We start from the raw sequence: 16,384 nt of genomic DNA, 5'->3' as shown, positions 1-16,384 counted from the left end.
TTAAATAGCATTATTACCTGCTTAATGAATCCTGCACTTAGCTCAGTCAGGTTCACATCCATGTTGTGGAACCACTGGCGTTCATGTCTGTACACTTGCGTTTGACACTGTTTTCTTTTTGTGTCACTGTTGTTTTTAAGTCTTCTGTATTGTGGTTGTTGTTGTCTTTTATATCTTGTATGTTAGTATAATTTTATGGTAGGCCTACTATGGACCTCTTCTCGAGATGTGTCTCTAATAAAGTGTGATTTGAATTGAATTGAATTGAATTAATACTCGTAGCGATTATAATTTTTTTTATTTTTATTTATCCTTTATTTATCCAGGAAAGTCCCATTGAGATACAATATATCTTCCCCTAGGGAGTCCTTGTCAAGATGGCAGCAGAAAAATAAATTCAGTTTCATATAAAAGAAAATACATACAAGGACAACTTTATTAAAAAAGTAAAAACATATCAAAACAAGAAACAAACAAACATAAAACATACAAGGATCAGAAAGCTAAAAAGAATTAATGACAAAGAATGACACTTGATTAAAAACAATGACATTGTTCTGTGAAAAATGATTTTAACATATGTTTGAACATGTTAAGAGAGGGTAAATTTCAAGTTGAGTATGTGTTGTAGCTCATTCCAAGCTTGCTGCATAAAAGGAAAAGGCCGATTTTCACTCTGTTCGAGTGCTTGGGACCATGAGGATAATTTTCTCTGATGATCTAGTGTTATAGCTACTAGAGTAATATTTTAATACATTTGATATGTACAGAGGTAGTTTACCCAGTAATGCTTTTGCAATAAATATTAACATATGTGATAATCTCTATGTATTGCTATTGTGGCAGCGAATATGGGTTCAGTTTTTCCGGGATTTTCCAGCAACGGATCAATAGAGCCCGTATATCCATCTATAGTTCTTTTTGGCGGCTTTATTTACAGCTCCAACCTGTCTTCACTGAAAAATGGGTCTCTTGCGCCGCGATGCGGCCCTGCCCCATAATACACGAGGCGTGATGAGTGACGTCCCATGTTTACACCTGCCAATGAACACGTGGCGAAGCAAATCCTGAGCTCTCATTGGCTGATGCAGCACGAAAGTGGGCGGGGCCTCAGTTACGGGCGTCCAATCAGGTCCCGCATGTAAATTTCGTTTGAATTTTCCCCGGGAAATCTGAGTTTCGCGGGAGGGCTCTTGAGCGCGTAAACCGTATCCCTTCATTCATCAGGCCGTTTCCTGAAGCCATTTCTAGACGGGAGAAACGAGAGTTGCGCTACTTTTAAATCCGTTGCATCTGCCTAAATGCACGCACTTGAGAAAAAATACTTTTTAAAAGTCGACCCATCAGACATTCGTCTTCACTTCGGTCTGATTATTTTTGTAAAAATCGCGACGGATTAGCAGATAGACGGGCTCAAAAGTTCAGACTCTGAGAGAAGGGGTGAACCCCGAGTAACGCAAGATGAGAAGAGGGATCTCCTCGGCTCCGGACAAAGTGATTTTAGCAGGGGTCGGAGGCTCTCCTCTGGACAATAATATCATTTTAACAGCTCTCTCGGATCGCCTAAACCCCGGCCAAGCCAACGCTACTACATACATCCAAATAATCACCACCCCACCGCCCTGCAACGTTACACAGACCCCCGGTGTGTGCCTATCCGAGCCTCAGGTTAACAGCGTTTACACCACTCCGCAACAAGCCTCTAACGGAGTGGGACAGCGACCTGCTCTGGGGAGACCACCGGTAAACCTCACACCGCCACCAGAATCATCTTTATCCAGCTTGTCTTTCACTAAAACAAGAGTTAGCCTGCTAGGCTAGGCGAGCTGCTAACGTTAGCCTCCTAGCAGCTAACTAACCCCCGCTAGTTACCCACAGGGTTTAGGTTAGGGGTTTGTTTGAGTTTATTAGGAATTAAAGGGGTGTTTAAGTGACTTGAGCGTGTTGCTGAAAGGGGGACACGTGTGTTAATTGCGGGCTAGCTAACTTTCCAGCGCTCGGCTGCGCTTCAAGGGTGGATTAAATCGACGGCGTAGGCTACGGCGTAGGTTGCGCGTCGCCGCGTACCATACGCCGTAGGCTCTGCGTCGATTTGACGCAGAACTATAACTCAGGCTTCAGCCCTGCAGCCAGATGGAGACGGTGGAGCCGAGCTGGCCTAGTAGCTGCTCTGCTGTCTTTGCTGGGCTCCTTTTGGGCTCCTTGCTGCTTGTTTCACTTGTTATGTGCAGCTTTCTAAGCCCATACTCGGGTAAAACCAGCCCCAGAGCCAGACCTGTCCTCAGAAAGCCCCAGACCTGAATCTTCCCTGCAAGGCTTCTCCAAGTCCTTTCTGCAAGATTGTAAACCAACTTGGATCACAAAAGTGTATTAGCTGTACGAGCTAGTTAGTTAGTAGCAGTATTGATGACGGTGGATTAAACATAACTCGCTGTCCCCGCTGATATTTCTTTATTATTTCTTAGTGCTTCACGTTTTTCTTTTGTATTAATAAAATGAACGCTTTGGTGCTTTCATGCCAAGTAAAGTGAAACTGGAGTTTGCTCGCTTTTGGAGCAGGTTTGCAAACGTTTCCTGTATTATCAACATGCACTAATCACACAGATTAGTCGGGAGTATTTAGGGTTGCATGTCTGTCCACTGGTTTTCATATTTCATGAATTAAACCAGCCTGTATCTGGGGCTGTAGCCATGAGCAGGCAGGCTGGTGAGGGGAGCTGCTTGCTCATAGAAAATGGCTGACACTTTTGACTGTCAGAGGACATATTATTCTCAGTCTTGTGCTAGTTGAGTAAATAAAGTTGATTTCTAGGTGTTTTATACATTTATCATTTCGAGAATGACTGATTTCTGCTCTGCAAGGACTATATATAGAAGATCACAGCCAGTATGCACTCCCAGTGGCTTGCAAATTGTTGCCTAAAGACTCTAAAAGGAGTGTGATGTTTTTTTTGCAACACATTGGTTAAATAGTTGTTTTCTAGACCTGGGTTTTACTCACTTTACTTCCAACGATGTGGCAGTGCAGGGAAGCACTCAAAACCTGGAGGACAGGGGGTCTACAGGACACTGGTTTGGAAAGTTGCATCCTGCAAAGACTAGAATCTTGGTGGTTCAAAAGAAAAACACCTTTCAATGGAGAGAGAAAAACAAAACTGGTTATATTAAGTGGTTTTGGATCTTAAAATGAGCAAAATAAAGAGCTAAGCGTGGTTTTCAAGTCTGGGTCAATTGAACTACAATGTTGGAAATGGATTAGGCTTTAAAAGATACTCTATACTTCACAAGTTAAGATGAATATTTGCTTTGATGGCAATATTGATTTTTAAAAAAGGTTGTCTTATGTAATTTAAATTAAAAGCTTACAAGTGACGAGTTGTTTGTTAATAACCTCATTCAAAGAGAACAATATTCTTTTAGCTATGGGTTTTCATATCTCTTCTGAATATATTTCTTTAGTGTCCATCCAAGAGCTGCCTCATTCATAAGGTATTTGTGTAGGTTTAGTTTGCTTCACAGAACTACAGTTAAGGATGCACTTTACTAAACCGAAACATGCCAGAGGTTGTTCATAAGGCAGTGGTTTTGGGATAAATTGAAAGCTTTTGCCGCAGTTTGGCTTTTTCTTTTCTTTCCACGACACTGGGGTTTAGAGGTCATGAAAATAACAATTTGTAACCGGATGGTGTTGGAAGAGCCAACGTGTTGTAATTCCTGCCCTGCTGATGATGCATATAACAAGTGACGCTCAGAGTTTCCAACTTCTGCTTGGAAGAAGAATTAAACCAAGTCAGATTAAACGGTGGGTATATGAAACCGTATAGAAGCTCTACAACTGCTGATTAGAGTTTGATTTTAAGAGCAAAGGAAAATAGTTTGTCACAGATTTTTGATGCACATCAAAATGAGGGCGGTTTGGATTTTTGGTTGTGGGTGATGCTGAGACAGTTGGATAACTACTCTTGGCTCTGTAATGGATTCATTTTTCTAGTTGTTATTCAGACACACTTACACAAATGAAACGTTAGAAGAGGGCTGACGATTGTTTGATTTTGGGCACAGATCACTTGAGGTGTAAGTGGTCTGTTGGAAATTGGCATATTTGCCGGATGTCCTTTGAGACCCGTTGGAACCTAGTGTCTTTATTTCCTTTGAGAACTTAATGAAAACGTGTTGAGGGGTGGAGCCAGACACTGCAGGAGTGATGTTGCCATGTTTAGGAATATGGTCTGTAAAAACCTTTGTCGCAGGGGTAAGCGTCAATTTCAATTTTGTATAAATAAGCCTCAGATTTTCCCAGAAGAACATGGCAGCTTTGTATTATCATGAGCAGTGTTCACCTGTGTTACCTGCCGTTGGTCATAATCTTGAGGTTGATTGGTGTATGTTCTTAGCACAGAAGTTGTCACGGAATTGTTGTGAAATGATCCCTGCTAAATACAACTATATTTTCTTCTCTTTATTCCCCTGTAGGCAAAAAGGCGGTTGGCGCTCGATGATTCAGACCACCAATACCAGTCCGAACCGGTCCGAACTCCAAGAGGCAGAGGAGCAGCCAACGGGACGAAGCTAAAGACGCCCAAAAGTAAGAAGAAGTTGAAAAGGCTCGAAGAAGATGCCAGACATCTTGTTTGTAGTCTGTTCAGAGCTTAACAGCAGACTGATTTAGGTCCACTCTGCACACGAGGTGGCGCATGCTTTTATACAGCCGTGATGTGATTCCTGTGCAGGGGCATCACATTAAAGATTTCCATGAATAAAGGCTTTGTCTTTAATTATCTTTGAGTGATTCACACAGATTTTAAATCAGGGAGTGAAATAAGGGGAAGTCAAATAAAGTAATTTGACAGTCATCAATTTGGCTCAACCCTTGGGATTTCAAAATGATAAAATTAAAACTGTCTTTAGGGATATGCTGTGATGTACACGTTTGAGTTAGAATAATTTTATTCTCATTTGTCATAAAAAAGTAAAAACAACATTTTAACATGCTATACGGGGGAAATGACATGCAAGAAATATAGCACTGAAATGGGGAAACTACTTGCATGTTCAGAAATATGAAAAATTGTTTTAATTTCAGGAATACTTGTAAAATGAAACGCATATGGCTGTCTCCTTGTCTTTGTTGATTTAAGGCAGTGAGGTTGTCAAAGCTGCAGTCTGTGCTCTGTTATTAACATGCTTCATTCCTCTGATGACAGAAACATACTTGATTTATATGCTTATTTATAATTAATAACACATTTTAAAAGTCATGAATGAATCACTTGAGTTGACTTCTAATTATTATTGTTTTTTGCACATTTTGTCTACTCTAGCACCCAAATCGCCACCGGAGAAGACGCGATATGACACTTCTTTGGGCTTGTTGACAAAGAAGTTTGTGGACCTGCTCGCTCAGTCTTCTGATGGGGTTTTGGACCTCAACCTTGCCGCTGAAACCTTACAGGTAAATGTATATCCATTTGGGGGAATGAAAAAAAACAACCCATAGTAGACTACTAAACAACAACTAAAATGCTTTCTAAAGGTGCTTACATACTGGTGTTCTGTAACATTTACGTACAAGTGACTCACCGATTTTACTCCAATTACATAATGTCCCAAGCAGGAGAGGAAAACTGATACAAAACTGCTATTCCTGAGATGAAGTGCAACTTGACATTGTGCGTGTGAAATGTGATGTAAGATGTCACATTCATTGCACGCTGGTAAATCAAAAGGATAATGGCGGAGGAGAGGATTATGTTAGCTGTCTTCATATTGTTGTAGGAGTCTCATGGTCCCTTTAACAGGCTTAAGTGTGTGTGTAGGCGTGCATGCGCATGGGAGACGTGTGGATGAAACAGTCAGTACGTTAACATGCTCTAACAGAAAGTCGAATTGTTGCCTTAATCCTACCGATTTCAAATTTTTAAAAGCCATGTTTACGCCTTATCCGGGCAGAACTGAAGCTCTTGAGATCGAGCTTTTAGTGCCAGATAATGCTGTCCTAATTTGAGTTATTCTGGCATGTATACGCAACCCACGCTTAGCCGAGCTAGTGACTGCCCCGGGACTCTCCTTTCCAGAAGTGACGAGCCGCAAAAGCCAGAATATCAACACGCATGTATACTTGGATTCTCGGAAACTCCAGTTTAATCCATAGCTAGATTGTTACCAATAGCTTGATTTAGATGTGCATGTAACCGCACTGAGTGACGGTATGTGCAGTGGACTGATATGTGAATAAGTTGACCAGGAAGGTTTGAACAGGGTGGCTTGACAGATTCAGCTGCACAAACAGTATCAGTCCAGTAAATAATGGCACTTTTCCACTAGTACCTACAGTACTCAGCTCTACTCATCTCATCTCGGCTCGACTCAACTCGGCTTAGTTTCTTTTCCATAACAATTCAGCACCTGGAGCAGAAGTAGGCGGGTTGGAGTGAAGCTGCTATGACATATTTGATTGTGTGATCGAAACGAAGGAGACAACACTAAAGATGTAGAACCTGGAGGAGATGATATATGTGCTGCTGGTCTGTGGCTTGTCTTTGATATCAAGTTAAAAAATGAGAGTGAGAGAAGCTTCAAGCGGCGATGCTTTTAGATTTCTTTTAGTTTGTCTGCTGAAAAGTCTGTTGGTAGCCGTGAGCAGCTATGAAGTGACAGAGCTCCTGGTAGATCTTGTCGTTCCTTATCGCCCGTCTAGATCCCTTTTTAATTCTCTCCTCAGCCACCAGGTTTATGAACATCTGCACCTCAGAGTTGGATCACCAAACAGACTTTTGCGCTGCTATTGCCTGTCGAATAAAATGAACAAGAAGCTGCCGTCAGAGTCGCTGTTTCACTGATGTCACATCCTGACTCAGATGTCTGACTGTCCAACCCCCTGACCAATCGGTGGCACGTGGTGTGATGACGTCAGATACAGCCCGACTTAGAACCTCGGCAGAGAAGTTGCAGAAAAAGTATCTACTCGGCACGGCTAGATCCCTAGTGGGAAAGCGGCAAACTGAATGGAGGCGAGCCGAGCCGGGCTGAGTAGGTACTAGTGGAAAAGCGCCATAAAAGCCCTAAGGAAACTCAAGCTGGAAGTGTCCAGGCATTCCTTACCAGCTGCGTCCTTTCCTTTATGTAAAAGTATGTGGTTCCAGCCGTGTTCGTTCAACTGTTTTTTCAGTCGTTCTAAAATCTGACCATTATATAGCTCCTGATTTCATCTTCTCCTTGAGAACTAAAGTTTTCCTATTTCTGTATCTCCCCAATTCAGTAATGTTAAATAATTTAAAGAGAGTGAAATAAGAATAATATGTGGTGTGGACAAAAGTTTCCACTGTTTTCTTCCTTGTTTCTGTGAAGGGCCTGCACACATACAACATGATCAGAAAGTTGTTAAAAATTTTCACACATCTCCCTTGGTCAGGATGTCCTAAACACACACAAGTGGTTTCTCCTTCTTTATGCCTTTTTGTCAACCCGAACCTGAAGTGAAAAAGAATGAAAGGATCAGATTTTATGCCTTTTTCCAGAAAGTGGCTTTTACATACAGGCACCAAGAGCAGGAAAAGAGGGACATCTTCCGCCAGTATTTAAGGGCCTGAAACTGATAGTCACGTGTCTTGTGGGAACTCTTGCAAGGCTGTGCTAATGCTAAAGGTAACTGTGCTGCATTTTTAGTCAAAAAGTTGCTTCAGGCCAAACTGAATCAAGTATCTAATGGACTTTGCTGCAACATCATGTTTGGTGTATGCGGACAGCTCTATGACAATAGTTATTGCATTTACATCTACTCACTTATCAGATGTTGTTATTGGTGCAGTCATGCTGGGAAATGCAGGAGACAACATTACAGACATTGTGTCTCCCACCTTGGCTCATTCAGATACTGTACAGTTTCCCTCTCATTTTACTTCTCATGGTTGTTTATTTTTCTCTCGGATCTGACTTTGCTAAACCTAACAACAAAGTCTCCTCGAGTTGACCTCGGATAAGCGGAGGGAAATGGATGGATTATCGCAAAAACTCTTGTTAAACTTTTCTGCAACAACTGTGGTAATATTATTACCTAGAATAACTCATTTCTCCATGTGGTCGATACTCAGTCTTCAAGGGTTGATACACAGAGCGAGGAAAAACTCGCCATTTGCAAAATTTTATACCAAGAAGAAATCCAGAACCAGTATTCGGTGATGGAGGTTTCCTTAGGGGGTTAGAATATGTTACCGTAAGTAAACTGGAGAAAAAAAAGCATTTTCACCACAGGAACCTTTTTTAAGGAACCATTTCCTGTGACTGATAATTGACATTGTTTAATCAAACACAAAATGCACAACTAACTTGATCTGTTTTATCTTTCAGGTACAAAAAAGGAGGTTGTATGACATCACCAATGTACTAGAAGGTATTCATCTTATCAAGAAGAAATCCAAGAATAACATTCAGTGGATGTAAGTAGTCATCCTGCAGATGGTCCTGTAAGAAGCTTTGCTTTAGTTCTTATTTGGACCGTAGCTCCAAATTATCCACAAAGTATTTTTTTGTTGTTGTAGAAAGTCATTAGAAAATGAAATGTAGGGATAACATATCCTGGATTTCTCTTTTTTTTTGTTTATCCTCTTTTCTCTCCATCTCTGCTCTCGTCTCATGGTTAAATTTTCATCTTCAGTCTTTTTTTCGGTTGATATTGTATTAAGTTACCGAAAAGCAACCGTCAGCTTGCTGTCTGTGTTTATTAAGGCATCGCTAAGAGCAAAGTTTGTGGAGGTGTATTACAATTCTGTTTATGAATGGATTAAATGAAATGCATTAATTTTTGCCAGTTAATGGATATCCGCTACCTGTTCTTTTTTGTTTTTTAATTATTTTATTTTACAATTTAAGACTCAGTGCTGATTTTTTTTTTCTTTCCTCAACATTGGATGTGATTTCTTTTGACTCACTTGAGTTGGAAATCTCTACAGATGCATCTCTAATAATTTCTGGATAATTTCTTTTAGTAGTAGATTAGATGTTCTTTTCTTTTAAAAATAAAAGCACATTATAGTGCTTTTGCATGTTTTTCTCAGGCTATTTTTGTGACCTTGCTACAATCCCCTTTTTGCTTCTATGAAGCTACTCAATGAAGTGGTTGAAAGTGTGAGCAGAAAGTGAAAAATTGGCTACAATAGAGTAGGCCGAGCCAGTAATAAATCTGCTGTAATTCACTCCATTCTCCTTTGTCTCGCTCGCAGGGGCTGCAGTCTGTTGGAGGTAGAGGGGGCCCTGAGCCAGAGACAAATACTGACGGCGGAAGTTTCTGCGCTGACTGAAGAGGAGCAGAGACTCGAGCAACTCATCCAGAGATGCAGCCTTGAGATGAGACACATGAGCGAGTTGCCAGGCAACCAAAAATATCCTTTTGTTTATGGATTTGGTTATCCTGGAAGTTATATTAACTTTGCGCCTCCTTTCGCCAAAAAGAGTTGGACAAGTGTTGTCAGTGAAAAGCTGTGTTGGATTTCTTTTTTTCCCCACAAGCAGGTTTTTTTAATATAAAGATTATTCACAAGTCAAAATAATGCAGTGGCGACACTTGAGTACTACTTGAGTCCTTATTCGTGGCAAATGTGATTAATCTTTAATAATGTAGTACATGAATTATAAAGCAAGTGGTTTTTAATGGCTCCACATATTCTACAGTGTCTTTAATTTTTCCAAACTGAGGACTTGTGTTCATCCATGATTCTTAGCACCAGGGTGTTCGACCAATCACACTGACTTGTGAAACAATCTCAAGGTTATGATCTCTGCCACAGTGCGATGGTGAAATGACAATAGTAATAGGAAAACGTAATAAATCCACTGCTACTCAACTGAAGAAAAAAAAAGGCCAGTAGAAAGAAAGTGGAAAAAATTAATTGACGAAAAAGTGCAATTAAATGACTGACACAATTTCATGAAAGTTTTCCTGAGTTTGCTTCCATTAGCAGAATCTTAAAACGGTCTCTATTAGTTAGGAATATTCCCAGGAAAGACAACAGTGTAAATAAAACATAATTACCATCTTATTTCAAAGCTTATCAGATAAATGACCATTACTTATGTAGTAGTGTTATAAACTAAAGCTTGAATCAATGTTTCAAATCCAAACTCCTTTTAAACTTGATCGCTTGCTGTTCCAAGACTGGTAAAGGAACCTGCCTTTTTTACAACAGTCCTAGGACTTTTTTCGTTTGGTCAGGGTTTTAAACCACATTGTGTTGGGGACCAACAAAATGTGAGATAACTGAATATTAAGGTTATATGTAAAAGAAGAGTGTAAAAAGGACTGTTTATACAGGCATCTCTGTCCGGATGCTGTTGTCTTGTCATAACTCGGCACAAGTTGACTACTGATGTCCTATCAATAAAGGAAAAATGAGAGTTCATGGCCTGTGAGAGCGGGGGAAGACGGCCCATTCTCAGAACACCTTGCCAAAACTGTGTGACTACAAAAAGGCAAAGTCCAAGAGACAAGTGGAAAGAAATGCCACCACATTTTCAAATGAAATAGTTGGAGAGGCAGATGCCAGCTGGACTGGCTGTATTATGAACTTTGTTCTCAACTTGGGGCTCTGGCCACATACACAACCCTGTTGGCTAAAGCTGACTGCATCTCCCTCCTGCAGCAGTAGAAACACTAAAACAGGAAGGCCAGCCCCCCCACAGATACAACCGGGTAGGAATTAAGACCGTCATCAGCCAGCGCTGTACTTTATTCCGTGCTGGCTGGATAAAGCAAATGCAAGCATTAGTAAGTTGTTGGTTGCTGCAAACTGCGGTAATGAGAAAAGACGTAATGCTGTGTGAATACGCACTCTGAGGAAGCAATAATGCGCCTTCGTGGTTTCATTGTGAATACACAGCTCGGAAGTGGAATCTCCAGTAAGACATTGTACCGCAGTCTCTGTTCAAATGGCTGTAAATTCAATGCAAATGTTAATAGTTATCTGTCAAAATTACTCTGTTTACTAAATAGGCTCTAACAGGCCTTTACCAGTGCTGCTAATAGACCTTTCACAGAAGTTTAAATCAGGTCGAAGTTCCTGGTCATTGTCTGAAATAAACAATTGAGACATACAGATGGATAAAACATGTTTTTTTTAAAAGGATAAACTGAATTAAAAGTAAAACAGAAATATTACTTGTCGTAACAGTTTTGTATAACATTTTTGTTTATTGGCAAAATGCCAGATAAAATCTACAGCTGAAGCAAGCACAAACTTATTTTCATTTTGGTTTAAAGGTGTAGAAAAACATGGATATATACTAGTTTTCCTTTTTATAAATAATCAAATACTCATGGAGATGTTAGTTCCAGCACAGCCTTTCTGTGTCTTTCAGAATGAATACATACCCACCCCCTTTTTTTTTTAACTTTACTTTACTTTTACTTCTACTCTTTTAGGATACGTCTTTTGGCCAGTATGCAAGTTTAAAAAAAAAATATTCAAAGCGTAATATTTTATCTTTTGTATAGTATGCATTTACAGTGTGTTCATTGTCCACATGCCCTGTACTGATATTGACTTTGGTTTGCATTTCTTTAACTTTTTTGTTTCAACGTATGCTTATGTAACGTATCAAGACATCAAACAAGTGGGGAGCCTCCGAGACCAGACTGTAATAGTCATCAAAGCTCCCACAGACACCAAACTGGAAGTACCAGACCCTGACGAGGTTGGTGCACATGCACCGATGTGCAAAGACTTGTTCTGTCCTCGATCAAACTTTTCCCTCCTCTGTCATCTCTTGAATTGTGCTCATAATATGTATATTTTTTTGGTGACCCCAGATAAACACGTTTTGAATTTCTTTTTTTTTTGCCATATACAGTTCTTGTTTTAATGGAGTTTGATTGATATACTTTTTCAGACCACTCCTGTCCCTTTTGTCCTGTACAGCAGTATATGTGAACATGGAAAACTATTTTACAAAATATTTGCAGACATGCTTTTTTCCCTTTTATTGTCCTTTAAAAATATTATCTTTGGATATTCCATTTTCTGGAAAATGATTTTCAGAATTTTTTTTTTATTATTATTTCTTTGGTTCATAAACTTAGAGACTGACTTCCAGTATTTCAAACCATTTTTTTGTTCTTTTTTTGAATTACAAAACATTGTTTTTCTTTTCTCATTTAAGGATGCTGAACAAATGTTAGCTACTATATATATAAAAAAGAGTTAGCTACCTTAAAGTAAAAATAAAATATAATCCAGTGACTCGGCCCTCAGAATTCCAGTCTTATTACAGTGTTTTTTTTTTTTTTTTTTTGCCCCAGGCATTTTAGAATGATGTATCAGCTTGACACTTTTGGCTCTATACCTGGAGCTCTTGCATCAGTTTAAATCAATTCACCGATTTATTATGTGCCCATTCTAAAACTTCATGACCTGTGGTGATTCAATTTGTATTTCTTCCCTCCAGAGTTTATCCATCCACCTGACCAGCACCAAGGGTCCCATAGAAGTGCTGCTGTGCCCAGATGAGGAGAATGACATGAGGAGTCCTGTAAAAAATAGCCACACAGACATCAATGGGAATTCGCCTTTCCTCAAAGTTGTTCAAGGTTTGTTTCAGATTGATAGCAGTTATGAAATATGTGGGTGTTTAAAGAATCACACTAATCTCTAAACATGTAGAAAGTTCTTTATGGCTTACGTGTTTATTGAAGTTATATTTTTCCATTGAATCCTGCCTTTAATCACAATCATACCCTATAAAATACCATAACAGCATGATTATGCAACTATTGTAAGAGTCCTGACAAGCCTAGGCTGTAAACCTGCGCTACCAAAGACCAGCCTGTTTGTGCTGTTGCTACAGATGTAATAGTTGGCAACTAAAGAGGAACTAAAGGTATTCTGTTTCTTTTCACAGATTCAGGCTGCACAACCACCTCTCCTAGCTCCTTCCTGTCTCCACCTGCCGCCTCCTCTGCTGTTGCCGTCACGACTCTCTCCCCCATTTCGTCTCCTTACACAAGTCTTCTCCAGCAGACGGAGGAACAGATCTCTTCATCCCTAGGGCCTTTCTTAAACCTTGGCCCCCCCATACTGGAGCAAGAAGAATACCTCTTAGGCTTGGGAGATGACCAAGGAATAAGCGACTTGTTTGATGGCTGTGACTTTGATAAGATGCCCCCACTTGGCCTGGATGATCTTCTGTGCAGCTAGCATTAGCTAAAAGAAGGTGGAGATGAGACGCTGAGGGCTTTTCTGTCCCACAGGGACTAAATGCCATGTTTTGCATGGCATCAGCAATTTAACGGGTGGTATAAGTGTGCTCTCTGTATGTGTTGCATTGTGGAATTGACTGTGCAGAGAGACCAACAAAGGCAGAACAGTTTAAAGCAAAACACCCCACACCGCCTGGCATTATTACACATATTCATATCCCGTACACATGAGTTGGCTTTATGGCTTTAGCATGGCAGTATGATCACTGAAAACCTTTTTATAGAAGGCAAAACCAAACCTGCAAGGAAGATGGAAGTTGGTGTAAAATGAGTTTCTTGCATAAAGGTTAAAGTTTATTTGCATCTTCTGTGTGACACATTGTCGGGTGTACAGAGTGATGTTAATAACCTTTAACGGGTTAATGCCATGTGTTGTGGGGAGGAGGTTCTAAAGAGTTCTTATTGATTTTATTTTATTGCACCAATGATCTGTGACGGGAGGTTTACACTGATGACTTTTCAGTAGGCGTAATTGTGTGCAGATGTTGAGATCTTTAGAAATTAGATGCTATAAAACAAAAATAAAAATTTGCAGATGGCAGTCATAGCACGAGATGACTGACAGGAAAGCCAAGCAGAGGTTTTGGTAAGCTCTCTCATCTCTGCACCTCCCCGAGCATATCACACGAGTTGTGTGTGCATTTGAACATCATTGCTTTACAGAAAAGTTGCAAAGAAGATTATTTTGGATTACTTGGGAAAAGTAGATGCATATTCTCCGAATGCTCTTAAACAAGACAAGTGTGCATCTGTCTTTCATCTGCGATCTTTCTTACTGTGACAGATATTCACCATGAAAATGTCTTATTTCATAAGGAAGACATTTTTAATTTTTGATTACGAACAGATCCCAGAAAAGCCATCACTCCCTAGTAATAGGGGGTTTTAGTAAAAGCACCTGATGTACTTAAATGTATCAGCCCTGTGAAGACACTTGATATGTTAACTTGAATATCATCTCCAGCACGTAGTCTTTAATGCGCCATGAATTCAGGAATCAAATCTCTTTCAATTTTGCTGCTGCTGCTGTTTTTGTTAGGACCACATTTCCCATCGTGCCTCCTCAGTTACTGTGTTCTGCAAATTTAAGTTCGAATCGCTTTACACTCTGTGCACACTGCCCGTTCAGAGCGCGCAGAGGTAGTCTTGTTAAGTATCAGTTTTTGGGGTTTGAGAACTTTGGAATTTTAAAGGTTTTTTAATACTTAGAAATAACTAATGACATTATGGTTGGCTAAGGAACCAAGGACCTGATAGCCACTATATGAGACGTGAGCATGTAATTGTTCTTCTTGAAAACACATTGGGAAAAAAAATCATTAAAAAAAAACGAACGGGTGTTCTGTAATTTTAATTCTTATTGTATAGAGTCACTGAATTCTTAAACAGTGGTTCATCAAGAAAGGCTTGAGTACATGCTGAAATAGAAGCTGCAAACCTGTTGTTTGAAGCTTCGTCCTTTAGAGATCACAGATAATCGATCTGCTGCTAGTCACGACTTCCCCCGACCTGATTGGTGTGCGCTTGAGTAGTTGTGTGTGCAGCGTGAATGAGTTTTGTTAGATCCCGCTTGCTCAAAAGTAAGCCAGCCATGTGTAAACTGATGTATAGTTTTCTATTTCTTTTTGCAATGCACAAGGTACTGTAGGCTACCTCTCACTAAATGTTGAACAGTAGGATAGAGTGTAGAGGGCAATGCCATGATGCTTGAGAGTCTGAAAACTCCTCAATGCCATGATGCTTGAGTCTGAAAACCCCTTTGTCATAGAAGTTGTCCTTGTGTTTTAGCAGTGATGTTGGATGTTGCATCCACAGATATCAAAATGAGAATACATTTACTCATTAACCAATTTCATGCCATCACATATTTTTTTTTTTTAATGGCATGCACATTTGAAAGTCAAATGGATGTATTGAATTTTCTTTTTTGTGTGTGTTACGTTGATGTTTTCAGTAAGTTATTTAGTTCTTTTGTCAGTGTTTCTTAGTAAACAGCAAAGCATCACGTATACCCCAAAAGTAACATATATTCATACATGAAGTTATGAATTTACATGTCACCTTTGCTGTTCATTTGGAGACTTGGGGTATATAAGCCACTGACCCAGAATCAATTATTAGGTTTTTCCTTTGCTGAGTTGTGTAGAGACCCTTTTGTTTTGTGGAATTTTTTCTTTTTATTTTGAATTGTTGTCAAGGAGTCTGATGCGTCAAAATTTCTGCCATTTCCCCTTTCTCAAAGAGTTCTCAAGTCTATTAGAACAGCTTGTGAACTGTAAAACTAACATGAACCCTTTCAATTGGCATTGTGTCATCAGTGCCATTACTGGAAATAAATGAAGTTGAAGCACATTTTCTTTTCTTTTTTTGCAAAAATTTCCCTACCAGCGTACTATTGTCATCTGTGTATTGTAAATGTATTTAAGATTATATTTCTCCATTTTGTCCTTTTAAGCTCAACAATTTATTTAGTTAAAATGTGTCCTACATCTGTTTCGAGCAGCCAAAACCCTGTTGAAATATTTTTGTCATGGGGGGATGGGGTGGGGGGTGTTTTTTGGAAAGATTGTACTTTTTCCCCTATAGTTTTTGATGGAATGTTAAAGGTTTTATTACACCACTGAAGCTAGTGTTTTATATAATGGGTGACATAAAATTGCAGCTTGTTTTCTATTGTATGATTCTGATGTGTGATTAGATCTTACAGAACGTTATCAAGCTTAATATAATAACTATAGTCCAGATTGAAACAGCATTGATTTTTCCAGCTATTTTTTGATGGTTGTTAAGCTGTTACCAAATACAGTATACTTATCCATAAATATTCTCTATATGTGGAAAAGTAACTATTTGATAGGAAAAACTTGACTGTAAAATTATAATATTGCTGCCTGGTTCTACTAACTACAAAGAAAGAAGAGAAATTTGCAGTTTGAATGCATGGGTGAAAGTGATGTTAATTGTTTAATGTAAACTAATTGGATGTTTTTTGATGTCTCATTTAGTTAACAATTGTTCCTACAACTATAAAATGAGGAATTTGAGTTGTTTGTGGGTGGGAGGGGTAAAATGGAATTGTTTTTTTTGTACTCCTGGTATTTGTAATTGGAGAAAAAAAATGAATAAAGGCAATATAAA

At 39.4% G+C, this 16,384-nt stretch overlaps 1 protein-coding gene across 1 annotated transcript; it reads left to right on the top strand.

The window, feature by feature from the left end:
* The first annotated feature begins 1,233 nt into the window (after nt 1-1,233).
* On the top strand, nt 1,234-16,372 carry LOC133426961 (transcription factor E2F3-like). The gene is made up of 8 exons (XM_061716425.1): nt 1,234-1,743; nt 4,474-4,585; nt 5,322-5,452; nt 8,347-8,435; nt 9,219-9,377; nt 11,571-11,685; nt 12,436-12,577; nt 12,889-16,372. The coding sequence occupies exons 1-8, from the start codon at nt 1,462-1,464 to the stop codon at nt 13,182-13,184; spliced, it is 1,326 nt and encodes a 441-aa protein (XP_061572409.1). The 5' UTR covers nt 1,234-1,461; the 3' UTR covers nt 13,185-16,372.
* Nucleotides 16,373-16,384: the final 12 nt, after the last annotated feature.

The sequence above is a fragment of the Cololabis saira genome, chromosome 3 (genome assembly GCF_033807715.1).
Source record: "Cololabis saira isolate AMF1-May2022 chromosome 3, fColSai1.1, whole genome shotgun sequence".
Lineage (NCBI taxonomy): Eukaryota > Metazoa > Chordata > Actinopteri > Beloniformes > Belonidae > Cololabis > Cololabis saira.
This window is presented reverse-complemented; position numbering and strand designations above follow the sequence as displayed.